The 15,282-nt window shown below is 40.9% G+C and overlaps 1 protein-coding gene across 1 annotated transcript in view; it reads right to left on the bottom strand.

The window, feature by feature from the left end:
- The window catches only part of PTPRD (protein tyrosine phosphatase, receptor type D), a 1,990,398-nt gene that overhangs the window by 53,467 nt on the left and 1,921,649 nt on the right, over window positions 1-15,282 (bottom strand). Inside the window, exons 34-35 of the mRNA XM_019517599.1 lie at window positions 3,974-4,093; window positions 3,371-3,525 (exon numbers count right to left, since the gene is read on the bottom strand). Coding sequence (XP_019373144.1) covers window positions 3,371-3,525; window positions 3,974-4,093 — 275 coding nt within the window. The remainder of the gene's footprint in view (window positions 1-3,370; window positions 3,526-3,973; window positions 4,094-15,282) is intronic.

Below are 15,282 nucleotides of genomic sequence, written 5' to 3'. Positions count from 1 at the left end.
CCCTTCAACCCCCCCCCCCCGCTGTCCCTGCCCCCGCCATGGCCGCTCCGCTTACTCTAGCTCCGGCCCTTTAAGAAAAAAAAATGAAAAAAACTCCAGGGCTCACCAGCTCCTGCAGCAGTTTTGCGGCTTCGGGGACTCATGGAAGAGCTGCCATATGGCACAGAGCAGCAGGGTTCGCCCCCTGCTGGGCAGGAACTGGTGAGTCTGGGGTTTTTTTTCCTTAAAGGGCCAGAGCTGGGGCAGGTGGGGCAGACATGGGGGGGCTGGGACAGGGGGGTTGGGAGGGCTCATGTAGAGCCCTCCACACAGCAAGGGAAAACAGGGATTGCCCCCTGCCTGTCAGCACCTGGTGACTTGGGGCTTCTTTTTTCACAGTGCTGGGAGCTAGGGCAGGCAGAGCAGCCATTGCCGGGTTCTGAGAGAGGGGGAGGGGGGATGGGGCCTGTTTGATTCAGAGATTCAGCAGCAGCCAAATCTTGGATCAGATTTGGTGAAATCGATTTGGGACAGTGATTTGAATCACTGAATCAAATCACTGTCCCCCGAATCCGCCGAATCTGAAGCAAATACTAGCTGCTTTGCACAGGCCTAGTAGACATGCCTTAAGAAAGGTTTCACAACACCTGGCATACTTATGGAGATGGGAGGGATATATAAGCCAGCAAACACTAAATAGAGGCCTGTGTCTGAAATCCCATCTCTGTTCTGGATTTAGGTCCCTACCTGTAGTCCTCAATCTCTGTACTCGAGGTATTGCATATGAATTTTGTATTAGAGCTGTTGGATAAAACACCAAAACAGTAATGCAAGTAGCATCTAGAACCCAGGACTTCCCCCTCCAAATGGGATGCCTGCCTCATGGGCTACAGTCATGCTCCCTTTTGCTTGCTCTCTCTGCCTGGCTCCAAGATGCTTCTACTCCCTTCTGTTAAGTGGCCCATTCTCAACAGGATGAGTGAAGAGAACCCCCAGTGCAACTTAGCTGATAGATGTATGGTGAAGGCACCTGGGAGATGAGAGATGTGGATTTAAATGCAGTTCTTCACTTCCTGGGCTAGTAATCTAAATACTAGACTGTATAGTAGAAGGTAAGCATTCTTAACTTTCACTTTTGAATATAGTGGCTGTGGCTGCTGTACTATGTACTGAACTCAATGGTGTTGGCACATGTTATGTGCGCTTGGGACATACCTACTGGATTGTGGCTACCCAGGTAGCTTAGATGTGGGGATAAGCAACCGATAGGGGGTAAGTGGGGTGCACGTGCCCCCCCCAAGGGGGCCAGTGCCCCCCAATGGCTAACACTGATGCTGTTGGTGCCAGACCCTGATTCAGGAGGCACCAGTCACTCATGGATGTGGGGATGCTTAGTTTGTGTATCCCAAATGGGCTCAGGTGAGAGATCTCTGGTTCAGCCAAAGTAGGGGCGGCTATGGGCATGCATGGTAACTGAAAACACCAAAGTAATTTTACTGGCAAAACTTTAAGTGCCTATGGACATATGTGCATCAAGGCTGATCCAACATGCTGTAATCAACACATTGATTAATAGAGTCTGCTGAAGTGTAGTAATTACCATGCTCCGGCAGACTCTAGCGTCACTCGTAACAACATCCCCATGCTGAAAAATGGCGGTGGGGGCACTTTAATTAAAGCTAATTCAATGAGCTTTAGTTTAAGCACTCCCCCTGCCATTTTTCAGTGAGGAGACACTGATACACATGATGCTCTGGGTGCTTTAATTAGAGTGGCACTTGAATCTGCTCTAATTAAAGCACCCCTTCCCCACTCCCGGAGTATGTGCATAACCCCCCTATATAGTACCTACGTTTTTAGCTAAGGTTTTTATGAACTGCTAACTCCTAAACTCAAACTACTTACACTCCTAAATTCTGATCAGTTCCACTGTAGGTAGTTAAGTTGTTTCTTAGATCTGGCTGTTGCATAATCCTTATTTGTAAAAAATCAGATAATTATACTGATTTATCTACTTCCCAAGAGTGGTGCAAGGTTTAATCTCTTATTATGAGGCAATTTTTTATCCCTTCATCTGTAACTGATTCTGCAAATGTCCTCCCTGAAAACCATATCTCCAAAGTTAATGAGCACAGGAAAGCTCTGTGGGTTTTAAAGAGGGTTCAGCAGCTTTGAGGTACTTAGATGGTAGAAATGGACTCTGATCTTGTACCTTGGTATAAAATGATTGCCCCTTATGGCTTCTTTAGAGTTTCTTAAAGCAGGTGCTTCAATGTGCATATGATTATTCAGATTTTTTGAGTTTCAATTTTAAGATGTCAAACTTGAGACTCCTATGGCCTCATGCACAAAGATGTTCAGCACCTACACTGAAAAGCTATTAAACAAAATAAAACACTGCATTCATATTGCTGGAATGTAGGTAGGACCATTTCATTGTCAGAAACCAATCTGAACCAGGCTCTTAATGTTTTTTTCTCTCCTCTGGCTTTTCAAAGACCAATGAATCCTCAACTTATTTCACGTCATGATAACTATAGCCTTCTGGCTAAGAAGAATTAGATCCTAGTCCCTAGGCAGTTTATTAATGCTGCTCTTACTCTGACCAGAGAGGTTCACTAAATACAGATATGAGACACACACTCCTCAGGAGCAGAACTGAATGAATTCCCTAAATACTTCCTCTGCAATTCCATCCTCTCCCAGTTTTAAAGTGGAGAACTAAACTTGATTTTGGAACTGAAGTTTCATTTACTTTTAATAGTAGTTCCTTTTTATCTTCCCTAAATTCTATGCTACTTGTTTTAATGTGCAATATAAAAACCACAGGAAGTTGGTTATTTTAGTACTCAAAAAATATCAGAACACAATTTCTCTAACCTACAGGGTCTTAAACCAAGAGTGAACATAAGACATTACTGGTTTTTTGCCCTGTCCTGGCTCCAGAATCTGCCTTGATGTTAGCTGCAGAACTCTCCTAATAGAACTCTGATAATCTTCTCTGCTAATAGACCGCATGTTTCACAGGCAGACTCCATGTATCCCAAAATAAGCATTCATGACACAAACCAAAAATCCTCTGCGTCCATATATTTTGGCAATTCAGGCTGAAGCTCCTAGTTTGCTATTATTTACTTGTCCAGAACCATGTTACTGTGCAATAAATGTCAAATAGCCAACATTTCAGTTTTACAACCATATTAATCAGAGACATAAATGACCCTCTAGATTATCGAAGCTAATCTCTTTCAAGGTACAGGCAGGATGGAATCCTTAAGTAGGAGAAATCCCAAAGGCAGAGAAGGGGTTTATTCATAAGTTTCAAAGCAGTAATCATTAAACAATGTCATGCTCAAATTTTGAGATGTTTTGAGGAAAAGTCTGTGCCTACCTGCAGTGCACAACCATAGGTCCAGCATCTGGAGGGTTACAGGTTTTGACTCGTCGTAAGAAAGCTAGGAATGGTGTAGGATGTTCTGGAACTCCATGGTCAGGCCAGGCAGTGAACTGGAACTGCCTCACTTCTCTTTTCTCACTCGAACCATTCTATGAAATAAAAATGCCTTTAATGAAACAATGGGTGACCTATATAATAGCATCACTATTGAACAAAATGATAGCAGAGCTGGAGGCAGCGAGAAGAAGCCTGGGAACCCTAGTTAGGAACAGAGGGAAATTGGCCTGTTCCCACTAGAAAAAATATGACATATATTCTAAATTGCTGGTTTCAAGCCTCAAAGAACATGGAAGATTCTGTTACACTTCATAACATGGCACTGCCACAACTGCCAGTGCTTGAGCTAATTCTTCATTCAATGAAAACTTTTTTTAGAGTAAGAGTTCTATATTAACTGATAAACCTGGGAGAAGATGTACTGTGATAACAGAAGGATTGTTTCATTCTTCAGTGGTGCCAGTTGGATCAAGATTTAAGTAAATCCTGAAGCAATTTGATTTCTCAAAAGCAGCCTAAGTGTAAAAATAAAACATGTACCTTGTAAAGTGCAAATGTTCGAACGCAGTAAGTTGCCAATTCAACAGTGTCTAGTAGAGTCACTTGGATTAGTCCATATGTCTCTGTTCCTCTGCTTGGCCAATACTGATCACATTTCACCTGCAATAAAAAAGCATGTAATTTATTTGTTTTAAATATATTAATATTTAAAACAAACAAATAAACAAATGTACGCGTGCGCACACACACACACATCCATTTATTATAAGAGGCCAGATCATCTGCATTTCTTTTTTGGCCCACATGAATAGCTCCTCTGGTTGTATTATGCTTCTCCTATAATGGTTCCCTTTAAATTCATTGAGGCAGATCAGCTGGTAATCAGCTGTCAATCAGGTTATGGAAAAATAAGTTAATGGGAGAGGTGCTGACTGGAGAAGAGCTGACTCCTGGGAACTGTCTGACTGCCTTCTCTTAACCTGAAGGAGAAAAACACTGTATCTGGGGTAAGTTAGCCCTTTTCCATTTGCAATAAGCTGCCCCAATTTAGCTGCCACACACTGTATAACTGCAGACAGACAGATACCACGTCAGCTGCTCTGTGGCAAAGTCCAGGCCCCCCACTTACATATTTAAATTTTACCTGTCATCCATACCCTAAATATCGCTCTGTTAAAATCTATAGAGCCATCCCACTTCTCATGAGCTAGTGATCTGACCTAAGTATTCAATGACTTTTTTATTTGATCAAGAACATTTTAATCAAAGTGATGATTGCCAATTTGGGTTTTTAAATCTCGCCATCATACTGATCTGCCCAGAAAGTTTTACGTTAGTCCCAATGCATAAAAATAGGTGTTCTAATATTAATGTAAACCATATTTTACTCATATAAAAATGCAGAACTGGGAAAAATTGGATTTCTTTGGTAAAGAACAACTTTTAGTTAGTGCATACATGAAATAAAATAACACCAGCTACTATGAAATGTGTTAAAGGAAAATATAATTTCCTTCTCATTTTAGTGTTATGAAACATATCAGGACACTGAATTCAAAGGCATTTGAAATACATGGATTGACAGAAACAATTCATCCAAATTTTAAAAGACAGAAGACATTTCATCTAAAGTAATCTCTATTTCAAAACATTGCTTATTTACAAGAATATTAAGAAGCTGAAACACTATATAAAACAGATGCACAGTACAAGTGTGTGTTTATCATCTTTTCTGAATGATGGTTAAAAATATCATCTAAGATCTCTGCTGAATGGAAAAAGAGTTTCTGATCCTTTAAAACAATTACAGGGGTAGGCTAAAAATAATATGAAGCTTAAATTATTGAAATACTTCTTTTTTAATGAATAATATGTGAATTTGAGGCATAGTTTTCTGAAATAAATTCTTACCAATTGGCTTTACATACAAAATAGAAATAGTTTATAGTTGGAATCAGTCAAAATACACAATATATATTCAAAGCATGTTTTTACTGGTCACTATAGTTATGTTGCAGCTTCAATGAAAAGTCTCCCATCAAATTCAATGGGAGTTGGAACATGTCTTAAGAGACCTGGAGAAAAAAAAAAAAGAAACCACTGCACTGTAATCCCAAGAAGAACATGATCTGCCACATGTGTTAACCCTAGGTGCTGGTATTTGTTGAGAGAAGGGGTGAGCATCCAGATATGAGAAGCTGAGACTATGTACAAGTTTTGGAGTCTAGTGTTCATCTTTTTTTACTCTGAATTCCTTTAGTCTGAGAAAGATTCAGCACCTTTTCCAAACTCCCCAACCCTATGTAACTTGGTCATTCAAAATATATTTCATTTTGAGGATAACCAGGAAGGACACTGCAGATCATTAATGGTTCACAAACCATCCAGTCATCTGAATGAAGAACAGGGAAAACCTCTAACAATAAAAGCTGGGGAAAACATTCATTAGAGGAAAAAAACATTATATTGAAAGGAAATCATGCAGGTAGGATGGAAACAAAAATAAAATACTAAAATACTAAAGCAATTTAATTATTTTTGTGTTCTTAAAACAAGAAGAACAAGTAAAGAAGAATAAGCACATAATGCAACGGCAGGTGAAGGCTGGTCCATGGGCCACATTGGACCTGCGGCAGACTCCATTTCCCAGCAGCCCCTGCCAACATCACTGCAGCTAGTTTCCATGGAGACCCAAGCAGTATCAGGGCCTTGACAGCTTGGGGGCCAAGGTTTCCATGAAAAGCAGTCCCAGCAGCGCTGGCAGGGCACATGGCTGGGTGGGTTGCTGCTCCAGGGTCTGGGCTGGGATCTTGCAGCACTGACAGTATAGTCTGGAGTTGAGGAAGAGCTGCAAACCACTCCCAGCATGCTCCGGGCAGGGTCATGCAGGCACCGGATTGTGGCTTTGCCCTGGCTCTGGGCCACACTGTCACTATTGCAAGATCTCAACCCAGGCTGTAGAGCAGCTTCCCACCCAGCAGTGCAGCCTGCCAGTGTTGCTGGGGCCGGTCCCCATACAGACCCCGGCCCTGGGCTGTTATGGTGTTGCCGCTGCTGGGTTCTCCATGGAAACTGGCCATAGCAATGCATGCAAGGGCTGCTGGGAAATGAAGTTTGGTTACTGGCCAGATCCACCATTTTGCCCAGCCAACATAGCATGCATTATTTTTTTATGAAAAGGAATTATGTAATTATTTCTTTCTTCCATTTTCTGAACTATTGGGAGAATGAGTATTGGCAGTATCTCATGAATATCCTATGCCGAGTCCTAGTCTGGGAGGAAGTTACACAGGTTTTGTGGAGAGTAGGTAAAAAGGTGCTTTTCCAATTTAGTTAGCAAAATGCAGGTATCTTAATCAACTGAAAATTCTGCCAGCTTGTACAGGTTAACATTGTTAGCTCAGTTTTTGCAAATCATGTACTTGAAAGTCCCACCTAGCTTCTGGAGAATGCCACGTGTTTTTATATTTTAAAAACACTTAAATTGCTAAACCTGTTGTTTGAGTTCTGAGCAAGCCAAACACAGATGTATTACTACCTGTTTTTTTTTTTGTAAGAACCCAAATAATTCTTAAAAATTGCCATTTAGAAATATAAGTAAACCTAGTACAACCTTTCGCATAAAACACACACGAATATGCATGTGCATACACGCATACACATAAATACATACATACTTCCTTTTAGCTTTGCTAACAGTTTTCAGCGCAAATTATGTTTCCACAGAAACAGTGCCAGTTTCCAGCAAGTATGCTTGAGAAGCAGCCAGTTTAGCAGTGGTAATACTTGATAACAACAACTTTGAAAACGGCTTGGAGGGAGAAAGATAGTTCATGTTCAGTTCAGCATATTCAAGAGGAACAGCTTTTTGAAGTCAGAAAAGTATTTTTTACTTTGTCTCATTAATTTAAAGATTTAGCATGACATCTACCTTTCCTTAAGGAAAAAATATTTTGGGACCTGAACAAATTGGTAATGCTTCTTTAATGCCTTTCCTCCCCAAGTACATATATAGCTCCTTAACATTTGCTAATCAATTTCTACCTCAGACAATTAGAGCGATGTTGGAAATGCAATGAGTTAATGGTAATAATGCACTTAGACTTTAGAAGCCTGCAGAAATTGCTTCAAATTAACTCTCATGAAAATTATTCTTTTTCTTTTCTCTGTATGTGTATTAAAAAAAACAACTTTAAAAGCCATTCTAACATATTTCCTATGAGAGCTGGCTGCTCCTGAGACCCGCCGCTGGAGTGACATTGCCTTTTCAGGAATGAATGCAACTTCCAGTTCAGTGTATATGTTATGTGAAAAGGGGAGCTGCTGACTACAAATATTGATTCTCATAAGAAACAAAATGGATTTAAGTTCAGAATTTGGGAAAAAAATCACATGAACTGTAAGCTGATGGCACTACATCAAGTGGTCAGATTTTCTATTTGCCTCAGTTTAAGAAGTCTTTTTCAAAGATGTGCCCTCACCTAATGCTCAGCCTTTCCTGCTCTTTCATCATAAAACTTAAATTCCCAAGACTCCCAGCAATTTATGTTTCTGATTTCTCTCTAAGAGAGATCAGAACAAGGTGTTTTGGTTGGACTTCACTAGCACAAGAGAATTAAATAGTATATCTCAACTGTCTAGTGGCTATTTTGCTGATAGGGAACCTCTATTAAATGTTTTGGCCAAGATTTTCCAAACTGAGTAGTGGTTTTTAGTGTCCAACTTAGGATGTATGAAAGAGGCCTGATTTCCAATGGGTACATGTTCATCAATCTCTGATAAGCTAGTCTCTTTAATACAAATCAAGATGACACAAAAATCATTAGGCAGTTTTGAAAATGTTGTTTGTTACTTTTACCTTAACTTTATTTTATCTTGACTGTGCCTGAGGCTGGGTACACATAGTCTAATAATCTGAGAGGATTCTCCAAGGTTTTGTCTCCTGATAAAGAATTTTTTCCCCAAGCTGTGTGAACAGACATTTAAATGCTGAGGCCCTCAAGAGTGGAGAGCTTACAGTGCGGACACTGTAAAGCCAGGAGGAGCCCTGTGTATGCTCTGCAGGCTCCCTTAGTCTGCCTGGCAACAGATGGCAACAGTGCATATGGCGAACCTGGGGTTGACCCAGACTGCATGGCTAGCCTGAGTTTCCCTGCAGCACAATGTAGGGATTGTGAAGGGGGCATGTTCTGCTCCCTGATGGAGCAGCAGATTTCAGTACGCAACACACTGCTTCACAGGTGGGAGAAATGGAGAGGGAGGAGGAGGATTACGGATGATGATGATCTCATCTGAGAGAAGCAGCATGTTCAGACATTCACTCTGAGAGCTAGAGACAAAAGTAATGCTTAAACCAGTTTAAGTGATCAGAAACTGGCTTAAACCTGTAACAGAACACAAATTCAGTGCACATAAGCCAGTTTCAAAATGGCTGAAATTGTTTTAAGATAAACCTGGTTGAACATAGTAACAGACTTAACTGTTTTGGGTCAACCTGCTTTATGAAACTTCTGTCCCAGACCCCTTCCTGGTTTAAGTTAAATTTGAGTCCCCCAGCATGCTGTCCAGCCCTGAGCTGGGCTGTGCTGTCTGCTCCAGCAGAGAAGGGTTGCGGGGGAGGCAGGGAATGCCCCACACCCAGGTAAACCTCATCTGGGGTCTGGGGGGCAGGGGTTAAATCCCACTTCCCCTGAATAGAGCTGCCGTGCCCAGCTAAACTTCTGGCTGTGACTGTGGACTACATATACCAGAGGCACCTGAAAGCAGGAAGTAGAAGTGATGAGCAACCCTGCAGAGTCCTGTTTCTGTGATTCTGGACTGCAAATCCCAGAGACCGTGGGAGCAGCAGGAAGAGGAAGCAAACACACAGGCTATGATGGCAATAATGCCAGAAAGCTGTGCTCTAGCACCCTCCAACTTCTGGCCTGAGCCGCTGTAGGCATGTGGGTGCATTTCCTGAATAAAAAATGAAAGTCTGTCCAGTTGTTCCTCAGTTTAATCTCTGCATCTTAGACTGACCTGCAAAGACTGAATCAATTCAGCCTTGGGCTTTTTGACTGTCTGTACTTAGCCTGGGAGAAACTCTCCCAGGAGTGTTTTAACCGTGGTTGTTTCCAAGTTATTTTTTTCCTGAAGTGATGATAGATAACCACATATATCAAACTAGAATGTCCTGCCCCACATAAAGGAAAGGGTTACAACCATACCACCCTCCACCCTTGCCACTGAAGACAAAAATTTTAAATAAAGAATAGACACAAGCCAGAGAGAACATACAATTGTACTTCAAAGGCATTTCATTTTCTGTATTTAAAATACAGTCAGTAACAACCTTGACAATTAACAGGTCTACCTTCATAACCTTGGGATGATGGATTATCATGTTACTACAATTGTGGCCAGTCAGATCATACATGACATTCACTGGCACCAGTTCAAAAGATTAATGAATTTATAGGTAAGCTCATAATTGTATGTGATACAAGCCACAGAAAGCTCATAAAATACATACTCTTATAACTTGAATACACATGCACACAGACACTCACTCTTTTTTGGGTTATTTCATATAAAGATGCCAAATCCTTGTTCTCTATGGAACTATAAGCATTCATTGAAAAGAAAGCTATACAACAGAACAGAGAATGGGTTATTTTCCATGAGAAGCTGGAGACTATTTCAGAGCTGAGAGTTTAACTATCTGCATATGGTATAGAAAAATATTTGCATGTTCACACTTCAAGAAATCACTGACACCAGAGAAGGCACTGTTTTGCATCACCGGAGCTGAAGAAGGAATATTACCACAGAAGCATGCACACACAAAAAATCCTGACATTCAAGGGTAGAGAAACAATTTTCCAGTACAAAGTTCTACCAGTCAGCCCGAAAAACTCCTTTGGGGTATTCTTAACATATAAGTCAGCTATTGCAGCCCACCAAAGACTTTAAGGACAAAATGAAGTTCAAGAATGAACAAATCTGGCAAATCTGGACAATATGTCCCTCCCTGCAAGAACAGCAGATGATATCTATATTCTGAATAATAACAGTTCGTAAAAAAGGTCTTTGAATCAGTTTTCTTCATATTAGAAATCTCTACAAAGTTGTTCAGCAACTGAAGAAAAGTTATTGTTCAGAAAGAAGCTATTTTCCTGCAATATGGCATAATAATAATACTAATTATAAGAAGCACAAGTTGAGCTGATTGTCTGAGAAGTCCTGAAAAATCTCCTGTAACTCATAACTAAAGGGCCACCTCAATAGTTTATAACGCCCGTTAGCATCTCACATCTCCTAAAAGCTATTATTTTGAAGATAACTTATACTATAACAACACCTTAATCTCAGAGGATCGGACTTATCCAAGGAAGATTTCCAACTCACAGAAAGCAACCCTAGTTTCTGATATGGTGATATGATACAACGGTCATCATCATTTTGAGATTTTAAGTTTTCTATTCAGAAAAGGAAAAAAATATGGTGAGAATTTATTTGAAAAAAAGTACTTGACTGTAGCCTTTTGACACTTCACCATCTAAAAACTGTAAGATTAAGCTAACAAAATAAATACAGGCTAAGATTTTATTTAAAAACATCACAGGGGTGCTTGCAGAGGTAAAAAAACATTTTTAAATGGTGCTTTACTTTAAACTTGGTGTGCCCCTGCACCAAGCCCCACATATGAATATAAAAGGCAGTGCATTACTTCAACTCAGCTCACCTGGCATCTGTAAAGATCGAGTGCTTTAGTGAGGCTTTTTTAGTGCTTTTATTAAATAACTGATTGAATCAGGTGATTAAATCATGGCTTTAGATGCTTTCTTTTTTGGGCACTCAGTTTAAGATAGTTTACTGGGTTTAATTTTCCAAGGCTGGGTGTTCAGATGTCTCTTTCCCATTCATTACAGTTGCAAGGGATGTGTATGGGTAACCTTGTTTGGTTCAGTTAAATACTGCTGAAGTTTATTCAAACTGCCTAAATTTTTTGGATTAGCAAAATTGGAGATATAAAACTAGGCTTTCTGGCGGCACAGTTAAGGTCCTGTTAATACTATCTTTAAGTAGAAGTTAAAAAATAGCACTTAAACAAAATTCAAATTAGCATAAAGAAAAACCAATTTATAACATATTAGCCCCCAATCAAGTTTGAATGTCAAGCCCCATTAAATGTGTAGTTAAAAAAGAAAGTAGCTGAGATGTGATTAGTGATGCTAATTGTTAATACTGGAAGATAACTGATAATAGGGGTGTGCAAAACGGGCCGTGTTCAATTCTATTAGATTCAGCCAAATCTAAATCTTAAGATTCAATGTTGATTTGGAGAATCAGTGATTTGGCCATAGGTACAGCTTTAAATGTTTTTTCTACATACCTTGAGGTACCAGGTGCGGCTCATGAACACTGAAATGTTGGGTCCACTTTTGGGTCCAGCGCTGAGCGCATGGGCCCCACCCCCCATTGGCTCAGCAATTAGTCAGAGGGGGACCCTGGGTGCCCCTCAGACCCAGAAGGTACCAGTTGCCAAGATGGGGGGTGGGAGGAGGGTCCCAAACTAATAACTCAAAGGAAATCCAGAAATCTGTTCTAATCTCTTCCTTTCAATGGAATAAGCCAAAGACTAGTTTAAATAGATGCCTACTAAGTCTTTTGAATATGATTCTCTTTCTTACCCCCGTCACAATCTGCAGATGCTCAAAAGTTTTTCTCTGCATTCATGCTAAGAGTCCCTCTTCTAAATTACTATGAGAGCAGTGAAGACAGTGTCTTATTGATCCACTGTGATATATCTAGTTTTAAGGATCAGACTGATAGCTATTTTGTTTGAGGCTTTCCAAGAGCCACATTATGGTACAGTTCATCAAACTGAATGGCTTTTTGCTCCATACATAGTTTCACAGACTACAACAGGACTACTAATACCAGGTGCGTGGTAAGGACTGGTCCGTGGGCTGGAACAAACCCTGTATGCCAGGATTGGGCCCCATGGCTGTACCAAGCCCTTAATTAGGCCCCATGCCATCCCCACATACCAGAATCAGGCCCCATGCCATCTCTGTCCAGCCCCGCATTCTGGGATTGGGTCCCTGCACTGCCTCCACTTGGCCCCAGGTGCTGGAATCCAGCCTCACAGCACTATGTGTGCCTGATCTAAGTTCTATAGTCTGAACAGCATGGTGCTGTAAGTTGGAACTGGCCTGTGGGTTCAGGGTAAAGCACCTCTGCTGTAAAAGATTCTTAAGGTGATTATGTATATTATAATGAAGCCCCAAGAATAAAATACTTTTCTATCATTCTGATACTTGGTGACAGGCTCAAAACACTGATCAGGACACTCAGGAGAATGAACAAAGACAGATAAGACTGGGCTAGTATTTTATTAACATAATGTCCAAGGCCTTTAAATGGGTCCACTGCAGGGAATCACTTTGGCCTAGCTATAGGATTCAAAATATTGAATCAAAAGCCTCAAAAGAACTTAGTTTTTGGAGTCCTCCCACCCTTCTTCTCTGAGAAGGTGGAAGAGCAACAAAGTAGGAACCCAAAGTCTTCAAAGATATTGTGTCTCCCCTTCTGTCACAGGCATATAGAGTCCCTAAATCTCTCTGGGTGCTGGTTGCTTGACCTTTCATCTACACTGGATATAGTTTACAAGTTTAAAGTAAATTTTCCACAAGCGACTGATATTAATTTTTAGCTCAATATATTGCTGCTAAAGCCTATCCAGACTGCCAGAATAACTGTTCTTCTGCAGTGGTATAGGAAGGTGAAATAAACCACTGGGCCACTGCCAATTTGACCCCATAAAATGTTGATTGGTAGGTCTGCAGTTCCTTCCTTTTCAGAGTGAGGGTGGGACAACTAAGGGCAGCAAAATGATCCAAATGATTTGGGAAAAGCCTTAAGTGAATGAAGAAAAGGCATCTTTTGGTCCATGCTCTTATTGTTTAGTGTATGCTTTCTCCCTGCAACTTCTAGTGTCTGATGAAGCCCTTAATCTAGTGAAGTGGATCCTTGATATCTCTTTTACAGGAGCACAATTTAAAGGCAACTATTATGTGACCAATGTGCTTTATCTGTGGGGAGTTGCTGTCTTAAACAGGGAGGTGGTGTTAAAGATTCCTGGGGAGTCTCCAATTGTCAGGCCATGGCCTTGAACCTGAGGCCCTGGCTTGCCTAACATAGCTGCTCACTAGTCTGGCCCTTCAGGCCAAGCAAGCCAGCCACAAACCTCCATCTGGGCCTAGACATCTGCCCACTCCATGCCACTGGAGTGGCTGGTCAGGGTCAGCTGACCTCTCAGCCTCTCCATATAAACACCTGACACAGAAGAAGTGTCAGGGCAACAGGGTTTATACCAGAGCCCAAATTGCCTTGCTGTTCCCTATGGCTTGTGTCTCTGCCTGCACCCTGTTTTTCTTTCCTAGCTTCTTGACTTGGCTTACCGGATGACTCTTTGCTCTGCCTGAGCCCTTCTGCTTCTGAACATGGCTTTTGCTTAGATCCAACTGTCTGCTTTGTCTCCTGGCTACTCAACTGGCTAACCCTCTGGCTTCTTGACTTGGCATCTCTCACCGGCCTCCTGGTCTCCTGACCTGGTCTGTGCTTGGATTCTGCTCACTCCTCCTAACCCACGTGGGCACCTTGTTCCTGAAATGATCCATGATTTGGATGCCCATGCCATGGTGTGATATCAACAAGGTTCATTTTGGACTTGTTCTGAATTTTGGATGAAAATTTCTGTTAAACTAGGTTATCTGCCCTTTCTATAATACTTGTTAGCTCATGGATAAAGCTCTCTCAACCACAGGATTGTGAATTTAGGCTGTCTCAGTGGCTTCCTATGAAACCCACATAGCTGTCCAGAAGCCTGATTAACATGCCTACCCAATTACAAAGACAAACAACATAGTCATCATATGTTACACAAATACACAAGATGGGACCAAATGACAAAGCTCAGAAACTGTGGAACTTCTACATCGAGAAGGATCTTTCTCTTACTGCAGCATATTCCCCAGATTCAACAAACAAAAAATATGGCCATACTAAACTATCTGTATATTTCCCATCACAATTGGGTGCTGACACTGCTTTTCTGTGTGCTGACAGATGCAGGAACAATGAAGGAAAATGGAGTGACTGACCTGTCTAACCTTGATATCTTTATGAAGAACATGCTACACGTAAGTAACAGGGCACAGTGCTGTCATAGATTAGGAATTAGTCTTAATATGTGCATGAAAAAGAAACATAAAAGTCTATTTTAAGTGGAAGCCGGTGATTTTAGCTCATAGTGAAAATGGCTACATTCATCATGTATAACCTTTCTTTCCAGGATAGCAGGAACATTATATATGGTGAAGACCTGTATGTCTTAGTTTTCAATCTCTCCCTTCCCCCAGCTCCAAAAAGTCCCCTCAGAAAAGGAAAAAAATAAGGACTGCAAGTAGCTAAAATAAAGTTCTGGGGAGACAAAAGCTGTGGAAAAAAGTCTGCTACTCCAACTGAGAATTAGGATCTTTACCCAGAGCAAATAATCATAAAAATGTAGGGCTAGAAAGGACCTTGAAAGATCATTCTCAATTCCATTCCACTGCATATGAAGACAGGATCAAAATACTTAAACAATCCTTAAAAGTTGTTTGTCTAATCTAGTCTTGAAAACCTCCAATGAGGGAGATTCCACAAAGTCCTTAAGTAACCAGTTTCATTAATATCCTGATAACTAGAAGTTCTTTTTAAAAAACGTCACCTAAATCTTATTTGATGCAAATAAAATTGGTCTGATGCAAATAAAGTTGCAAATAAAGTTCCTGGTCTGCCTTTAATTGATGTGAAGAACAGCT

This window comes from Gavialis gangeticus, unplaced genomic scaffold, assembly GCF_001723915.1.
Source record: "Gavialis gangeticus isolate Ggan-Ray unplaced genomic scaffold, GavGan_comp1, whole genome shotgun sequence".
Taxonomy (NCBI): domain Eukaryota; kingdom Metazoa; phylum Chordata; order Crocodylia; family Gavialidae; genus Gavialis; species Gavialis gangeticus.
This window is presented reverse-complemented; position numbering and strand designations above follow the sequence as displayed.